Raw genomic sequence first — 20,362 nt, 5'->3', positions numbered from 1 at the left:
AAGTCTTTGTCTGATATGGTCTTTTCTTTTTTAGGTAGTGCTATTAGTTGGAAATCACACATGCACTCGGTGGTAGCCTTGTCTACCATGGAGGCTGAATATATTGTCATGACTAAAGCCTTTAAGGTGGTTATATGGATAAAAGGACTATGTCTAGAGTTAGGAATGTATAGTGGAACCGTTATAATTTATTGTGATAATCAAAGCACTATTCATTTGGTTAGGAATCATGTTTATAATGATAGGTCCAAGCATATAGATGTTAGGCTGCATTTTGTGAGGGATATTATTTCTAGTGGTGAAATAGAAGTAAGGAAAATTCCAATAGAGGATAATCCTTCTGATATGGTGACTAAAGCAGTACCTAAATCCAAGTTTGAACATTGTTCAGACGTGGTTAACCTTGGAAGTTGCTAGTGTTTGTTTTGTAGGAACCGCCATAGGAGATGCTAAAGAGGTGTAAGGGACACAAGCTTGCCAAGGTGGAGAATTGTTGGAGTGTCAAGCATGAAGAAGAAATGAGTCGGGCCGTCCATTTGATGTAGAGATCCAACGGTTGCTGTGTATTTTTCATTGGGGGGGCATTGATGTAATTTGCTTGTAATTAAATGTAAATTGAAACAGCAGGGCTGGGGGGTTAAAAAAAAACAGAATCAGAAAAAAGGAAGGGGCATTCATCTGAGACTTCTTCTTCATAACAGATTAACCTTCACCTACGTGTGAGGGCTGTTACCGGAGAGAGTTTTCATTGGCCGAGAGAGAGCCTTCAGCTGCGTGGGAGAGAAAGGGATACGACAGGAGGAGGGTTCAGCGTTGGGGGTCTCTAGCTTCCAGCGAAGGTTCACGCACGGGTAGGGGGAAGGTAAACACAGATCTAGGTTTTATGAGAGTTTCTTTCAGGGAAATCAAGGAGGAAGATAGGAAGAAGCATAGGGTTCTTCGCAGGTGTGAAGAGGGGTTTTCTTCGATCGTTCTTAAGCTGATTTTTGGAGGAGATTAGTAAGCCATAGAGGTAAATATGTGTATATATATATATATATATATATATATATATATATATATATATATTTATTTATTTATTTATTTATTTCCATTATCTTTAATAAAGCGTCTCTGAAGGTGAGTTCCTGCCGTGGATATAGGCTAATTTTTGGGCTGAACCACGTAAATGCGTTCATGTGGTTTTGTGATTTTGCATGTTTATATTTTGCTGAAATTATTGTGCCTTTGCTGAATGTTAATTGGTTAATAAATATTTTCTTGATCAGGCTTGGCACACATGCACACGTTGAAATAAGCAGGTTTCAGTTTAGGTGTGATTGTGATTGTTGCAGAAATAAAATCAAATTTGTATTGTGGTTCATGAACACTACCAAGAAGATTTATAATTGATTAAAATCTGTAAATTAAAATGAGCAATCAGGCTATTCACACACACACACAGATAGATAGATATATATATATATGTATGTATAGGCGGTACAGAAATAAAATCGACCATTAAGGCGATATAAATTTACATAAATATATCAATCGGTTAAAGTTTTGTAAATTAAATAAGAATTAAAGAAATAACTTAGTTGGTTAAAGTCTCGTGCTGATAACGTGTTATAAAATGATGCAGAAATTAAAAATAAAATAAACAAAGATGAGCAAAAAATAAATGGAGACAAGACCAAATTTTACGTGATTTAGATATACTTACTCCACGGGCGGATTTGATCAAAGTTTCACTATTTTAGAAGGAATTACAAAGTGATATGAAACTAGCCTTATACAATACATTTCTCCCACTTTTTTTTTTTTTTTTTTTATATCTCTCATCTTTCTTTCTACTTCTACATTTCTCTCTTCTTCTTTTCCTTTTTATATGATCCTCACTTCAAGCATGCAATATGTATATATAAACATGCTATATGTATATCACAAATGAGAGAGAGAGAGAGAGAGAGAGAGAGAGAGAGAGAGAGAGAGAGAGAGAGAGAGAGGGTGTCCTTTTGTAGGATAAGGGGCGAAAGATGAAGGGGTGGAAGAGATGAATTAGTGCAGACATATATGACAAGTTTATAGGAATATAAATTAATGCTTATATATGGGACAGGTTTGTAGGGACATAGGTAGACATTCACCTATATTTCATAACAATTATAAAAATAATTTTAAATAATTAAATATGTACTAAAAGATCATTTTGATATTTACTCGAAAATTTGTGTCCAAAATATTCAATTTTAAATGATTTTGGAGAGCTAAAGTTTGAAGTTTAAACGACGTGGTCTCATATAATTAATAGCACAGATGTGGTACATTTTTGTGATAAAAATGATTTACTAGAAAAAGTATCACCATATGGTGTTTATAAAATAAAGGGTGGAGGAGGCGGGAAACGTTCTCTAGGGTTTTTTTGTTATGAAGGTTGGGATTGGGCGGCCCCGACCCTCGCCCCCCACTAACAATTCAATTCACCACTTTAAAAGCAAAGCTAGGGCATTCGGCCGTCACATACTCACATGCACTGCGAAAGCCCATTCTCACGTTGGACCCACCAAACCCTTCCCCCTTCCCTGGCTTCAATCTTTTCTCGCTCCCTTGGCAGTTGGAGCGTGTTCGCAGCGCGATCGCAGGCGCGTAAATATCAATCACTCGCCGAGGGGCTTCCCCCTCAATCAATACAAAACACCAGCCCGCACCTTCACTCTCCCCGACTCGCTTAAAAGGCCGCGAAACCTGTGATAGAGCTGCCGTTTCCTCTCTCTCTCTCTCTCACTCTCTTCTGTGCTTTTTCCTTGGGCATTTTTTAGCTGGGGCCCTGGTACTCTGCATATCCAGCAAAACCCAACTGGGGTTATAATTAAATCTTCCATAGACCGCAACACCCATTTCTCCGGTCATCAAAACCCCACTTTGGGATATTTTGTGTCTCCTGCTTTCCTATTTCTAGATTGTGGGAATGGCTGATGATTTAGACGACGGCGAGTTCTGGCTCCCCCCCGAGTTCCTCACCGATGACGACTTGCTCATGGAGGAGAAGATGAGTGGCATGAACTTCCGTAAGAACCAGACTGAGGGTACTGGGGCGCTTTTACCGTGTGGGTTCGGCTCGTTTGGGGCTCCTACGGTTCTCAGTTCTCCGGTTGAATCGGTGATGGGTTCGACGGAGACGGAGAGTGACGAGGAGGACTCTCTAACTGAGTTAACTTGGCGAATGGCTCAGTCCACGCTGCAAGACGATTGCAGCAAAATGGACTCTGTTTTAGGTTCCGAAAACCCGAAGGTACGAGACTTGGTTCTCTTTTCTTTTCTTACTACATTTCTTGTGTGCTGAACGCACTTTTTTCTGAATCTCGAAAGCGTTTTTGATCTGGGGCTTATTTGCTCTGTTTCACAGGTACGGGTTCTGTCCGGTTCGCCGCAATCGACGTTGTGCGACGTGTGGGGCGGGTGCGGCTGCAGAGAAGACTCGAGCCGCGGGAGCCCAAACGGCCCATCGCGGGTCTCGTCTCCGCCGGCGACTTGGGAACTGCTGCACGCTGCTGCCGGTGAGGTCGCTAGGATGAGGATGAACGAGGAAGGAACTGGCTACTACGACGGCCGAGGGCTTTTGATTCCTCTTAGGAAAACTACTCTGGTCTCCGCTCCGGTGAAGAACCCTAACTCTAATGGCGGATTGTATTACGACCAGTCCCTTTCTCAGCCGAATTTTCACGCTGTTCAGGTATGTTCGAAACAAGAGACTATTAGTTAAGAGATATATAGCATTTTAGCTTTGTTTCATTTTACTGATTGGGTATTTGCTTTTTTATTTTCTTATTCTGTTGCAGATTCAGCAGCTGAGGCAGCTCCAGATGATGAAGCAACGGAGCCAGGCGGCGTGGGGAGGACAGGGCATGGCAGGTGGACTTTATCAACAGCACCAAGTGGTTCCAAACAGGGCAAGGGCGAACGAGTTCGCTAACAACGGAAACTCTAGGCCTCTGGGTTTGCCTCCCTCTGCGTGGCCTCCACTGCAGAAGCAAAATCAACAGCAGCAGCAACAGCAAAATGGATCGGGTATGAGGGCTGTATTCTTGGATTCGCCTGGGTCTAGGAAGGGATGTGCTGGAACTGGCGTGTTCTTGCCCCGTCGAATCGGAAATCCTTCCGAAACGCGCAAGAAGAAATTAGGTATTTCAACTCTTTCTCGCTCGCTTTTCGCAGTAGGGTGCTTCCGTTTTGACAGTGATTTTACATTCTGATTTTTCATGAATTTCACTCTACTGATTCCATTCCTGTTTTAGCCGGCTAACTATGTTTTTTTTAATTTTTTTTTTATTAATTTTCATTCTCAGTTTCTGATGCCTCGAGAAATTTATTTGTTGGCTGATTTTCTCTGGTTTTGTTTTCCAGCTTGCTCCACTGTTTTACTTCCGGCAAGGGTGGTGCAGGCCCTAAACTTGAACCTAGAAGAAATGGGTGCTCAATCCCGTTTGATGAATGGGAGCTTCCCTACAGACACCGGTAACAATAAAAATCTTCGGCTCTACTCCATTGATAATGGTTTTTTGGTTTAAACTGCTCTGCTCAACTAATTTTGTGTTCTCTTTTTGGTTCTTTATTTCGTTGAAAACCCAGATGTTCCTCTGAAGCTTCGAAGCAACAACGCTCATCAGCCTCAGCAGAAGCACAGCGTCCGTCCGCAGCCGGCGGCGAGCCATGAGATCCGGTTACCGCAGGAGTGGACCTACTGACCCATTTGGACTTCCTTTTTTGGGTGTTTTTCTACCAATTTGTGTTTGCTGTCTTGGAGTTTTAGAAGGAAAAGGAAGAAGAATTGATGGGTTAGAAGCAGGAATTAAAAAGAGAGAATTGCAGTTAGTTTGCAATAGGAAAATATTATAAAGAAATAGGTTTAGAAGATGAAATGCAATGACGAAGCAAAATTGTTGTTGGCAGAGAAAGTATTTTTGGATAGATTTAGAGGACAATAAAGGGAAAAAGGGATGCTACGCCTCAGCTGCAGCTTCTGTTTTTTCTGATTTGCTCAAGATGCAAAGTTGGATGGAGTCTGTTTCTCCGTTGTTTCTTGTATTTTGGGATAAAAATAAGTGGGGAAGATTTGGGGGGGAGTATTTTAGGGGGAGGATAGGAAATATGTTTAGGAAGTTTCCATCCTCAAGAGGCCCTCTACTCTTACAGTACTACTACCATATATAGTCAGTCTTGTGTTTGTAGAAAATTTGATTCCCGCCCAGCCATCCTCCATGGCTGTGCTTTATCAGTAATAAGAAGAAAGCTAGCAGTTTGATATGTGGGTGTTTTGTTTTCTTGCCTACTGATTTTGATTCCAATGCTCTTTGTATTGTGGAGCAGTGGTGATTTGCGAGGTTCATAAAAAATTGCAGTGGTGATTGGTTGTCTTCTTTGTTTGGTAGTTGGCTAATACTTTCCCATACTATACTGCCTAATGTCCTGACTGATGGACTTTTTCTCTGCTTTATTAGCTGGTGTTCTGTCACCAATAAACAATTAATAAATTAATAAACAATTTAAAGATCACATCAGAGAGGTGTCATGGTACGGATATGATACCAAAGATATGACAATTCTATTTAATAAACTATTCCGAGACGTGTACGTTTTAAAAATTTTAGGGCAAAAGGACTCGAAATAAATACCAAATATCATGTTAAGGAAAGTGCAAAAAATAGTGTCTTTTTCAATTATGCCCACCCAAGATGCTAGCCTCTTACTTATCATATGGCTTTTTTTTTTTGTCTTTATTAACGTCTTCAAAAATAATTTTTCATATATTATCTCTCCTATTTTACCTTAATACAATCAATCATTTTCATGTAAAAATAATACAAAAATATTCAGAATATCTTATATTTGTAAGAAAAATTGTGCTTGAACCTTGAAGAGAACCTTCGATCAGGGATGCAATGACTGCCACAAATTGCTGTGAAGCCTGTGAAAGAGGAATAAACAAATACGCGGAAATTTTCAGAACACAAAACTTGGGAGAAACAAGATAGAGACAAGCACATGCCAAAGAAAATTCACACGCACACAGAAGATAATATTTATGTGGTTCGGTAATTTTGCTTACGTCCACAGAGTTGTAGAAATTTCACTATTATCAAGGAAGTATACAGAGTGCAGCAATTACAGAGTTTTTCTCACTCTTAACAAGGAAGAAACAACGTGCACACACCCTAAACACTAAAGTGAACACCTTTGAATCGTGCACACGAGCTCACAACACTCTCCACGCTGCAACACACTTCTACGCCGCTCACAGCACATAGTTGAACATTAGAAATATATGTATCTTAGGGTTTACAAGATCAAAACTTTCAAAATAGGAAAGTTCTGTCGAAATCTCACATAGAAGATCGTCGCCGTCAACCTAATCGCCCCCCTATTCCCCATGGTCGTGACCTGGTTGAGCCTTACAGGAAATCAAGAAATTTGAACTTCAGCATCCTCGACCTAGTCGCACCATTAAGTCTTGCTGGTTGAGATGATGGTCGAGCCTCAAGATCTCGTCCTTCAGGATATCTTAGAATCTTGACTTGGTCGCCCTTCAGGGTCTTCCTGGTCGAGCACTTGGGCGAGTCTCTTAGTATTTCTGGTCAGGCCTAGGCCTATCGGCCCAAGCCTTCGTTCCATGGATTAAACATAACTAGGCTCGACAAAGCTCAACAAATCTCCCACTTGGAGACTAGTTCAATCACTAACATCAACCGCAATTCTCCGAAAGAATAATCACTCATCCCTGCAACTCATTCTCCTATCCTCAAGTTAGAAGGCCAACTGAAGCTGCACACAGCTTCAACTTCTCAATAGTGACACCTTTAGTTAACATGTCTGTCGGGTTTTTAGATCCACAGATCTTTGTTGGAATTAGTGTATTCCCAAGAGGGGAGATGAATTGGAATTAAAAAATTTATCTCCTAGATTAAACTATCCAGCAGAAGTATATACACAATCTAGGGTCCATTTATGCAATTCTAAATGTGCAGACAAATATAATGTGCGAAAATTAAATCATGCACAGTATTCACATATAATTGAGAATAACATACATGTACAGTAAATATAAAGTACTGAAATGTAAAGTGCACACACGATATGTTATCGGGGTTCGGCCAATACTGCTTACGTCCCCACCTTAGCTCGCAAGCCCGAAGATTACCACTATTACTCACTTAACGAGTGGAGTAGCACCGTTTACAACTAAGTCAAATTACCAAGGCTAACCTCAACCTTTACAAGTTCTCCTTACAGGGCGGAGAAGACTCTAGGTCAAATTCACAGGGCTGACCCCAACCTTTACAATCCACTCCTTAACAGGGCCGAGTATACCCTCTTCGGGCCCACGCTTGGAATACAATCAATCAGCTCAATATTTGCGTACAAATGAAGTTGCTTTTAATGCAAACAGATTTATACCAATACAACACAATATAATCAATGCACATTAAAAAAATAAGAACTATAAGCTCAGTGCTATATGTGTGCAATCAACACTCAAAGTAATGTCTATATTCAATCAATCACAAGAGTGTATCAACAAGCTAATCTTTGAAACTAAGTATATATGTAAATCTCAATCATAGTTTAAGGTTTCAAAGATTTCTACCCAGAGTATTCTAAATGTCTCTAAAAAATATTTTCTCAATATTTAAGCACAAGAGATATTTGAAAAATGAGCTTATGAAAAGATTGTTGCACACTCAAAAATACAAGTTCAATGAGTCTTGCAATGAAGACGCAAAGACTCACTATGTTGATTAAGGTGTAATCCCAAGAGAGAGGGGGGGGGGGGTGAATTGGATATTAAAAAAAATTGAGCCACTGAATTTCCTTTTATACACTTCTTATAAATTCACCAACTACTTTTTGTTGCTTAATTATGTATGTGTGTGGCAATCCTATCTATGCATGCAATATACTCAATTTAAATCCAACGCGAAAAATAAAGAGTAGAGGGAAGAGAGAAGACAACCACAATTTTACGAGGTTCAGCCGACTTGGCCTACGTCCTCGCCTTAAGCAACCACTCAAGGATTCACTAAAAACCCTGCTCCTTAAAGTGGGACGGAGCTTCCCTTACAAACCGCTGCTTACAAGAGGTACAACTCCCTCCTTATCCGCTGCTCACAAGAGGTACAGCTTCCTCCTCACACCCGGTTCACAACCCGAACCGAAATCTGAAAATAACACTCAAAACAATACAAAAGCTTGGGAGTACAATTCAATTTCCTAGCACATTAACATATGATATAACTTGAAGCTCGTGAATGTATGAAAATGATAAACTCGTTTTATGTATGATATGCCTCAACACACGAATCCCTTTTTAACCAAAACTTTCAAGTAAAGATAAATTCAAAAACGTTTTGGAATAATCTAGGGTTCTTGGTTCACTTTGCAAAAATGCACACTTATATAATTGAAGTGAACTTGTTGGCAAAAACTTTGTCTTGAATATACACTCAATCAAAATCACAAAGTTTTATTTCAAGTACTCAACCACAAAACTGAGTATATTAATTTGCAAAAAAATATCCCTCAATTAAAATTATATTTATAAGTATCAAGGATATTAAATCAAGTTCTAATGTACCTAAAGATAGATCCTTTTAGAAACCACACACTTGAATCAAACCTTTCAATGAGTCACACACCATAAAACAAATAATGATCTTATTTAAAATAACTTGGTATATATAAAGATACTTTTGAGATCACTCTTTTAATCAAAAACTAGGTTTTTCAATAAGAAGCCCTTTGAGAAAATATATGTATATTTATATACTCTTGAACCACGATTTAATCTACCAAGTTAGATAAACTTTCTCAAGTAATGATCTCTTAGAAAATTAATTTTTGTACGAAAGGCACACTCAAGATCAATACTTTTCAATACAAGTGAAGAACAACCAGTGAGATGATATGTAAAAATCACAAGACTAATAACTTGAAAGATCAAACCTCAATACTAGATTGAAGTACAGTAGAGTAACCAAGTTCCCTTTGAAAATCTGAAATGATTTGCCCAAGTTTTGAAGATATGAGATTGATGTATAGACAAACGAATAGCACTAAGAGTAGATAATCAACAAACTTGCAACAAGGTGTGTTCTTCTCTTTCTTGTGTGTCTCTTTTTTTGTTTTAGGGTTTAGATATTCATAATATATAGTATATTACCCTTAGAATTGATCTCAGCCGTTGGATCAATAAGATACCTCGCGTGTCTTTTTAATAAAGAACTGATTTTTAGGCTTTCTCGGGAGTTCAGGCAATCGAACTCAACTTCAGGCTCCTGAAGTGTCAACTTCAGGTGCCTGAGGTTCCAAGGTCAGGCAACCGAGGTACCTCTGCCAGGTTCTGTCTTTCTTATTTAATTCTTCAGGCGACCGAACTTAATCTTCAGGCAACCGAAGAAATTCTTTAGGCTACCGAAGTCCAAATTTTTATTTCCTTTTTCTAATTTTAGAAAATGCTTTGCTCTTTTTCTTGGGCCTTTTATAAAACATATTTTCCATGATTTCAAAAAACATTTCTAAGTCCATGAAGGTTCCCTAATGATATACATGAAATGCATGAATCCTAAAATCATTCTAAGTTATGTTGAGCATCAAGATAAATCATACGAAAATGTAGATACATGAGTTCTAAATACCCTTTCCCAAGATATTCTTGAACTTTGCCACTTGCATCTTGATTCTCGTACTCTTTGAGTTCCATGGATCTTGCCAAGATTTGTTAACTTTTCGTGCATACTTAGTGTAAGTTATGTTCACAAACTCAATGCACAGATCAAATATCAAGTGATTTGTCATTATCAAAACAAGATTGGACTCGTAGAGTCAACACACTAGTTACAAGATTTTTCTCACACAGATTTATTAAATAAAATCAATGGAAAAATCTATGCTGAACTCTCAATCCAAAATCAAACAAACAATATATACAATGAGAGTTTCTAGTAAATGAGAATGACGAATAACCACTCAAAGTACTCTCACAAAGCTTGGTTTAGCAAAGAAATGATAATATGTGGGGGTATAGGGTTTGTATTTGGAAAAATCTCTCTACAAAATATAGAGGATATTTTGCTAATCAAAGTGCTAATCAAATCACTAATCTGAGCAAATGAATTCCTACATATAGAGAAGACCTAAATTATAACCATTGAGGACATAAGGGTAATTCTTAAAGTTATTTAAAACATGTTTAAGTAAAATAACCCTGATTAACCCCAATTAACCGTGGTAAAATTTAAGTCAACCTGAGAGTTTCGGTCTACTGAGCTATAGGTTCGGTCGCCCGAACAAACATAATAGAAAAAGTGACTTTTCCAAGTTCGGGTGCCTGAATCAGGGTTCGGTTTGCTGACCTAGGCGATTTTCCAATTTGTCCAAGGTTCAGTCACCTGGACACAAGTTCAATCTGCAGAAATTGCATGTTTGGTCGCCCGAGGGTGATTTGAACGTGAATGTTCAAGTGCCCGGGTTGTTGGAAAAGGTTAGGGTATGAGTTCAGTTGATCGAGGACTGTAGAATCATTTTTGGTTTGGTCACCCGAAGTCAGGTCAACATGCTGACCATTCAACGGTTTCGTCGACTGAGGTGTTTTGAACACCAAGGTTTGGTCACCCGAAACCTCACTATTCTTATACATTAAGTCTTGTTTCAACTCAATTGGTTCCCCTGAGAGTATATATGATAATGGGGACTTACTTAAGTGTAATTGCAAAGGTCTAGAGTCTTTCTAAGGCCTTTTTGAGTTAGTCCCAAAAATTCAGTGTCAGTCGACCGAAGGGTAATCCCTAAGGTCCATCTATGGTCTTGAACTTGTAGTTCCTACCATACATGACATGCATCAATTATTACAGACCGATAGATAATTATTACAGACCTAATGAATTGAATATAAATTACAATAATTAAAACACTTTGGGTCTTCATTTTTCCTTTGAGTCATCATGTGCCACCATATGATTTCACCAATATGATCCTGACACAAATTTGTCAAATATTAAATACCTTGTATTTGTCATTATCAAAAACAAGATAGGACTCAAAAAGTCAACAGATCTTCTCAAGTATTACCAGCTTATCTTTAATAAGGTAACGAATAAAGTGGTATTTTTTCTATATATGCTTCAACTTTGAATGAAAAGCCAAATTTTTAACAAGAAAGATTGCACTTTGACTGTCACTATGTAGAATGCCCATCTTCTGCTTCTTACCCAATTCATCTAAGAAACCATGTAGCCAAATCATTTCCTTTCCAGCTTTAGTTGCTGCAACATACTCAGCTTCTATAGTAGACAAAAGTAACAATCTTTTGTAGATTTGAAGCTCAAGATATAGCTTTACCACCCAGAGTAAATATAAACCCAGTAGTACTCTTTCTACGGTCAGTATCACTAGTAAAATCAGCATCTACATAACCATGTAGTTTCAAACTTGCACCTGTGAAGCAAAGACATGTATTTGATGTACCCCTCAGATATCTTAGAATCCACTTGACTGCCTCTTAATGCTTCTTTCCAGGCCTACTCATGAATCTGCTCACAACGTCTACTGCATGTGGCCTTGTACACACCATGACATACATCAAGTTGCCAATAGCTGAGGCATAGGGAACCTTGCTTATGTGGTCCCTTTCTTTTTCTATCTTCATTGACTATTTTTTTCTTAGTTTGAAATGACTACCCAAGGGTGTGCTCACTAGTTTAGCTTCATTCATGTTGAATCTTCTAAGAACTTTCTTCACATACTCGGATTGTGAAAGCTTTAATGTACCATTAGCCTTGTCTCTAATGATCCTCATTCGAATGATTTACTTTACAGCTCTCAAATCCTTCATTGCAAAATGTCTTGAAAATTGCTTCTTCATATTGTTAATCTCCTCAATGCTAGACCCTGCAATGAACATATCTTCTACATATAACAGTATAATGATGTGAGAATTGTCAAATAACTTAACAGCAATGATCAGTTTCACATCTCTTGAACCCAATTTTATGCATAAAATAGTCAAATTTCTTATACTAGTCTTGGAGCTTGTTTTAGACCATACAAGCTCTTTCTCAATTTGCAAACTAAATTCTCTTGTTCCTGAACAATGAACTCTTCTGGTTGACTCATGTAAATATCTGCCTATAAGTCACCATGAAGGAATATCATTTTCACATCTAACTACTCAAGATATAGATTTTCTGCGGCCACCATTCCCAGTACCAGTCTAATTGTAGACATCTTCACAATTAGAGAAAATATTTTTGTGAAGTCAATGCCCTGGTTCTTCTGAAACCCTTTGACAACTAATCTGGCTTTGTAGCGCTTGCTACCATCATGTTCATTCTTTATTTTGTATACCCACTTGTTGTGCAAAGCCTTCTTCCCTACTAGTAATTTAGTTAGTTCTCATGTTTGGTTCCCCAACAAGGAATCCATCTCATCCTTCTTGGCTAACTCCCATTTGCTTAAATTTTCATTTTGTAAGGCTTCATCATAACACTATGGCTCACCACCATTAGTTAATAGGAGATAATTTAGAGCAAGTGAATAACACTGTGGAGGTCTAATGGTTCTGGAAGATCTACAGACCGTAACTATAGGTGTATTCTAATCTACCTGTGATTCTACATTCTCTGTTGACTTGATTGGTTAAACCCAGTTTTGATTATGACAAATACTTTTGGTACTAATGGTGGTATTGAGAATTGCATGCAGGTTCACCTTGTGCGCGCTTCAGGACTAAAAGACTTATCATGATGGCGTGCAGTGTTCGTGCCGATGAATGAAAAATCTTGGGCTGCATTTGTATTTATTATTTAGTTTCTTCATTCTGGGATGTAATTTTATTATGGACTATACACCCAAATGGCTTGTAATAATTTACATCATGCATGATAGGTAGGTATGCTCAAATCGACCTTAGTTGGACTTTAGGTACCTACACAGACCATAGAAAGACCTTAGGGAACAAACTTTGGTCAACCGACACCGGACTTTTTTCGGTGTCTTCAAATTGGACCCCAAGTGACCCTAGGACACACACATTTACACATATGTTTGTTAGGCACTTGAATAGAGCTTGTATTTTTAGAAACGGGACCGAAATGCACACATGATGCACTTTCGGTCGACTAGCCAAGTCAGTTCATTTTGGCCTGGTCGACCGAAACCTCTCTCGGTCAACTGATTGACCAAGGCCTTGGTCAACAAAACTAAAATAGTTCAAAAGCCTCGGTCAACCGAAACCCTCTATGGTCAACATTTTGACCACCTGGTCGACCAAACCAAGTAGTTCAAAAACTCCTGGTCGACTGAAACCTCCTTGGGTCAAAAGTTTGACCATCTGGTCGACCGACCCTTTTTGTTCTCCAACTACCTAGTCGACCGGAGGGTCCTCGAGAGAAATCCCAGCGGTCTGGTCGACCGAACTAGCCAGTTCAAAATGGCCTGGTCTACCGAACCTCAGAAAATTGAGAAATCGCCCTCTCCTAATCGATCGAGCTCTCAGTTCAAAAGTCCTTTAGTCGACTTAATCATATGAGCCCTGGTCGACCGAACTGATTCTAGTCGACCGGACCTCTCGAGCACCCTGAATTTTTTTATCGTGGTTAAATATTTTAAACAGGGTTAATTATTTTAAAATGATTTAAAACTTTCCTAATAATACCCAATAGGTCCCCAATGGCTATAATTCTTCCATTCTCTATAAATTGCCCATCATTTGCAAAAATTAAAAGGAAATTAGAAAACTTGATTAGGGAAAAACTCTCTCAACTCTCAAAATCTTATATTAGCCAAATACTTCTTATAAACACTCCCATGCTCTTCAATCTTGATTCCTTTTAGTATTGTGAGTATTTCTATAAGGCTACAGTGCGTAATCTCTCTAGCTATTACTCTCTTTTGGTATAAAGTTTGATTGATTTTATTTGAGAGTATAGCCTAAAGTTCTTCCACGGATTTCATTTGATAAATCTTGTGTGGGAAGACTTTGAGGGTTGTGGTTCTTGCATTATAGATGCAAATTACCTAAACCTAAATTTTGTGTGCAAAAATCCTTTTGTGAGAAGCTAGTCTTTCAAACAACTCCATTGTGCTTTAAACATTGAAACATCGTATTGAGTTTGTTTGATCTATCTTGCTTAGCATATTAGAAACCTTGATTTGATTTTGTGATATTCGAATATTGTGTTTCAAATCTTTCTTGATACACACTCTAGATCTTGATTGATTATCATACTTGATTGAGTGTTTAGCACACATTAGAGCACTGAGCATATCTACATATCATTCGTGCTAGCATTATTGATTGAGTTGTATTGGTGCACACATCTGCTTTTCTAGAAGCATATTTTCGTGTACAAATTTTATACACATTTGTTGTATTTTCAGGCACGGGCCTGAAGAGGGAGACTAGCCCTAGAATAGTCCCGGATTGGCTTAAACCCGGTTAGGAAAGCTAGGTGCGTCGTCTTGTTAAGGCGTGTAGGTTGAGGTCAGCCCCGCTAATTGACCTAATTAAGGTTGAGGTCAGCCCTGTATTAATTTGACCTGGTTGTAAATGGTGTCGTTCCACCCTTAAGTGAGCTATTAGTGGAATCCTCGGGCTTGCGAGCTAGAGGTGGGGACGTAGGCATAGTTGGCCGAACCCTGATAACATATCGTGCGTGTTCTTTACATTTTCACAATTTATTTACTGCACGTGTATGTTATATTGTGAATGATTAGGTTTACATTTGCATAGACAGACCCTAGGTCTAGTAATACTGTTTATCTGGTTTAACCTAGGCAATAACTTTTAAATACCCAATTCACCCCCCCTCTTGGAATTGCACTAAAGCTAACATTCTCCTTATCTTCTTCACCCCTTTCCTAGATGGTACTTTCAATTAACTCATCTAAGTTGATAAACTCATATTTCTTTTGATCTATCTCAGTGAAATCTGGCACTGCAGTTGACTTGTCCTTGTACATCACCTGTTTGTTAAATATCACATTTCTACTTCTAATGATTTTCCTATTTTGTTCATCCCAAAACTGATAGTCGAATTTCTTATCACCATAACCAATGAAAAAACATATTTTAGACTTTGCATCAAATTTGCTATGAGCATCAGAATCAATATAGACATAAGAAACACAACCAAAAACTTTTAAATGAGAAAACTTTACCTCTTTATTGCTCCAAACCTCTTCAGGAAGTTTGAAATTCATGGGAACCGAAGGTCCTCGGTTTATCAGGTAAGCTGCAGTGCTAACAGCATCAGCTCAGAAAGTTTTTGGTAGTCCAACATGCAACCTCATACTCCTAGCACGCTTATTGAGAGTTCTGTTCATGCGCTCTACCACACCATTTTGCTGTGATGTCCTAGGAATGGTCTTCTCCATTCCGATTCCATATGCAGCACAATACTCTCTGAACCCTCCATACTCTCCTCCTTTGTCTGACCTCACATTTTACTTTCAAACCTGTCTCAGTCTCAACCATAGCCTTCCACTTCTTAAAAGTGTTAAATACATCAGATTTATTTTTTAGAAAATAAACTCTTACCTTTCCTGTTGATTCAATAATGAAAGTGATGTAATATCTTGATCCTCCAAGGGATGCAACTGGAGAAGGCCCCCACAAAGTAGTGTGCACTAACTCCAATTTTTCAGCCTTTGGTGTTCTGTCGGTATTCAAGAAGCTCACCCTTTTTTGCTTCCTTAAAATGCAGCTTTCACACAAGTCAAAATCAATGGACTTCAATTTTGGTAGCTTCCCTTGTGACAGTAGCATCTTCGACAGAAATCAAATTCCTTCTCAGGTCAGGAATATGTCGTACCTTCTTTAGTAACCAAGTAGACCCATTGGGCAACGACATCCAGACGTTTCCCATACCCACAACATCCAAGGTTGTACCATCAGCCAAATACACCTCACTGAAATCACCTGCAACATAGTTCTGTATGATTTGTTGGTGTAAAGTGGTATGAAACGAAGCTCTTGAGTCCAAAACCTAATCATCAAGTAGACTGTCTACTGCATAAGTAGTGCATCCTGTACCTCCTTTGTTACGGCATTAGCAGAGTCATCTTCATTCTTCTTCTTGATACTTTTGCATTGCCTCTTGAAGTGACCCGTTTCCCCAAAGTTCTAGCATTGTCCTTTTTGGCCAGATCTCTTTTTTCTTACGTTCTTATTAGAAATTTTGGATTTTGATATGCCCCAATTTGAATTTCTATCATTACCTCTGCCTCTTGTTTCAAGGTTTAGGGTAGAACCAGATCCTAAGGTTTCACCAGTATCTTTTCTGCGAATCTCCTCAGCCAAAACTAAATCTCGTATGTTATTATGCTTTATTTTTTCTTTTCCCATGGAGTTACTTACAACCATCCTCATGGTCTCCCAACTATTTGGCAATGAAGCCCAAACAATTAGTGCACGTATCTCATCATCAAAATCAATTTCTACAGACGACAATTGATTTGCGATTGTGTTAAAATCATTCAAATGTTGTGCAATCGATGCATTCTCAGCCATCTTTAAATTAAATAGTTTCTTCATCAGATGTACCTTGTTATTCGCAAATGGCTTTTCATATATACCTGACAAAGCCTTCATCAGATCTGTTATGGTCTTCTCCTTTACAACATTATATGCAACAGACCTAGACAAAGTTAATTAGATAACTCCAAGTACTTGTCTGTCAAGGAGAGTCCATTCCTTGTCCTTCATGGTGGCAGGATTTTTCCCCTAGAAGCGATAGATGTAACTTCTTCCTATAGAGATAATCCTCGATTTGCATTCTTTAGAATCCAAAGTCTGTGCCATCGAACTTTTCTATCACAGGTGCTTTTCCTGCTTCCTCTGCCATTGCTTGTGATGCCTAACCATAGCCTCTGATACCAGTTGAAAAGGGAATAAAAAAACACGCAAAAATTCCCAGAACATAAAACCTGTGAGAAACAAGATAGAGACAAGCACGCATGCCAAAGAAAATTCACACACACGCACAAGACAATATTTACGTGGTTAGGCAATTTTGCCTCGTCCACGGAGTTGCAGGGATTTCACTATTATCAAGGAAGGATATAGAGTGTAGCAATTATAGAGTTTCTTTCACTCTCAACAAGGAAGAAACAACATGCACACACCCTAAACACCGAAGCGAACACCTTTGGATTGTGCACACAAGAGCTTATAACACTCTCCACGATGCTGCACACTTTTACGCCACTCACAGCACATAGTCAAACATTAGAAATATATATCTTAGGGTTCACAAGATTAGAACTTTCAAAATATGAAAGTTTTGCCGAAATCTCGCACAGAAGATCGTTGCCGTCAACCTAGTCGCACCCTTATTCCCCATGGTCGTGATCTGGTTGAGCCTTACAGGAAATCAAGAATCTTGAACTTCAGCATCCTCTACATAGTCGCACCATTAAGTCTTGCAGGTCGAGATGATGGTCAAGCCTCTCAGGATCTCATCCTTCAGGATATCTTAGAATCTCGACTTGGTCGCCCTTTAGGGTGATCTTGGTCGAGCACTTGGGCGAGACTTTCAGTATTTCTGGCCTGGCCTTTTAGAATTGGATTTTGGTAAATTTTGATAAAATTTAATGTAATTTTATATTAAATTTTATTTAAATTCACTCAAATTTATATTAGAGGTCTTTTCCAAGTATAGGAGGATGGTACAACAACAACAACAAAACCAAGGCTTAAATTCTATTAAGTGGGGTCGGTTATATGATTCCTTTTCCACCAATTTATGCGATCATGAACAATTTCTTTTGACAAATTTAGGGCTATTAAATCCTCATTCACTATCTCATTATAAGTTATTTTAAATCTACCCCTACCCTTTGTACTACCCCCACAGTAACTAACTCGCTCTTTTTCACTCGCGCACTATGTGGCCTACGTTGCAAGTGCCTAAACTATCTAAGTTTTCCCTCCCTGATCTTATCTTCTATAGAAGTTACACCTAACTTATCACGAATATGTTCATTCTTTAATTTATCTTTCAGTGTTATACCCCTCATCTATCTAAACATTCTCTTCTCGACAACTTTTACATTTTGGATATTTAGTTTTTTCGTCGCCCAACATTTTGATACATATAACATAGCTGGTCTTATGGTCGTCCTATAAAACTTCCCTTCTAATTTTAAGGGTATTCTACGATCACAAAGCACACTTGAAACACTTCTCCATTTTATCCAACCTGCGTTATCTCTATGCATCACATCATTTTCAATTTCTCCTTCAACTTGCATAATAGATTTAAAGAGGATGCTAAATTCAAAAATATTTATTTAGTATTTTAAATGTAATATTGTACTCTTGAGTTTTTAAAATAATTAATTTTTTAAATCCAAAATTTTTAAATAAATTGAACTTTCTAATTGTCAATGGGCAACATGTGGTAAATAATATGTTCACATTAAAAAATGAAATTCTATCCTTTAAAAAAATAACTTATATATAAATATTTTCAATTATCATAAATAAATTAGAAAAATAATATTAATTAAATTAAGTTGAAAATTTGGTATAATGTTTTGAAAATTGAACTATTAGTGAATAGGATATCTTTTTGGGTTGATTGGTCTAACTAATCTAATGGTTTAAGTCAATAAGTTGACATAATCCGTACAATATGATCAAATTATTTTTTAAAATAATTAAAAAATATATGAAATAAAAAAGTAAATAGTACTAATAACTTAGAAAAAATATTTGGACAATTATAACGTTTCAAAATATTAGTTATATTAATTTTTATGCAAATTAAATGACTAAGTATATCTTTCATATATGTATATATAGTTAAAAATTAGCTTGAATTAGTCGATTGTCAAACAACACCTTGTTTTCAACATTTGTTTAAATATCATATTTAATAACATAAAAATCTAAAATTTTTTTTTTAATAAACTTTATGAATGGGCGGGGGCAAAAATCAACCAATTATTATAAATATAAATTTTTTAGTTCATATAACTTGCATATTTTAAACACAAAACGAACTAACATTTAACTTTATAATTTTAATTGATAAGTCCGAATTTTGAAATTTTAGTTACGTCATTTTAACATTAAGTTTGATAAGTTACTTAAATTTAAAAATATTGAACTGTATTTTTTTTTTTTTATGATGTATTTACTCACTTAATCTCTATGAAAATTATATATAACAAATATTTTATAAACTTATAATTAGTAGATATTCTTTTATAACTGATTAGTAGTTTTCATTTTTTTTCATATATTTTTATAAATTTCAAAAATAATAGCAGAATTATTTTATTGTGTTAATGTTAATTGGTAGAGTTACAGCATTTGAACCAATTAAACTGGTCAAATTGAGAGCCGATTGGATCTTCGTTTCACTTATTCAAGTTTCAAGACATTATAGTCACAGATTTTTTGAACTAAATTTATTAAATTAATGACATTTAAAAACATCATTTTATTTAACGGCAGTTGGCTATTAAAAAAATTTATTCTATTAACAAAATGAACTCATGAGAGTTCTTTTGATAATTTTTAAAAAACTCAGTGAGTGGAGTGTCAACTCAAAGGTGTTAGATTTTATCTTTATTTGAATTTGGGGAAATCATAAAAGTGTAATTTTATTTTAAAATTTTCCTCACTTGTAAAATAATAAAAATTATATTAACTTTTGTTTTTATACAATTGCTAAACAAATTAAAAATAATAATATTTTTGTAACTAGTAAAAACATCAAAATAGGAAATATAAATATATTCTTATAATTAAATACTTTTAGAAAAATGTCATCTTGCTTTTGTTATTTTCTAACATTTCTATAGAAAATTAGGAAACAATAAGTTTATAAAATAATAAGCATAATGCTCTTATAAATTTTTAAATTGAGAAGGCTTTTAATATTTATTTGTATCTTTTAAAGCCCTATTGTACTAATTTTTTTAGTAATTCTAATTTGCGTGTATATATTATTGGAGCACCTTAAAATAGCCTCGTCCAGTTACGAAAAACATTTAAAGATTGTTTATAGGTCTAATAAAGCAGATTATTGACTTGATAGGTCACACCCAGTTTTGATTATGACAAATACTCTTGGTACTGATGATTATACTGAGAATTTCATGCAGGTTCACCTTGTGCGCGTTTTAGGACTAAAAGTCATATCATGATGGCGTGCGGTGTTCGTGTCGAAGAATGAAGATCTGTTTGTTGTATTTTGTATTCATTAGTGTAGTTCTTCATTCTGGGATGTAAATTTAATTATGAACCGTGCACTCCTATGGCTTGTAATAATTTGTATCATACATGGTAAGCTGGTATGCTCAAATTGACCATAATTGG

The 20,362-nt window shown here is 36.8% G+C and overlaps 1 protein-coding gene across 1 annotated transcript; it reads left to right on the top strand.

Moving 5' to 3' along the window:
* The first annotated feature begins 2,391 nt into the window (after nucleotides 1-2,391).
* Nucleotides 2,392-5,286, top strand: LOC131167952 (uncharacterized). The gene is made up of 5 exons (XM_058127040.1): nucleotides 2,392-3,274; nucleotides 3,389-3,715; nucleotides 3,822-4,164; nucleotides 4,387-4,497; nucleotides 4,612-5,286. The coding sequence occupies exons 1-5, from the start codon at nucleotides 2,951-2,953 to the stop codon at nucleotides 4,725-4,727; spliced, it is 1,221 nt and encodes a 406-aa protein (XP_057983023.1). The 5' UTR covers nucleotides 2,392-2,950; the 3' UTR covers nucleotides 4,728-5,286.
* Nucleotides 5,287-20,362: the final 15,076 nt, after the last annotated feature.

Source organism: Malania oleifera, chromosome 11 (assembly GCF_029873635.1).
Source record: "Malania oleifera isolate guangnan ecotype guangnan chromosome 11, ASM2987363v1, whole genome shotgun sequence".
In the NCBI taxonomy this organism is placed as follows: Eukaryota; Viridiplantae; Streptophyta; class Magnoliopsida; order Santalales; family Ximeniaceae; genus Malania; species Malania oleifera.
Note: the sequence above shows the minus strand (reverse complement) of the source record. Positions and strands in the feature narration are given on the sequence as shown.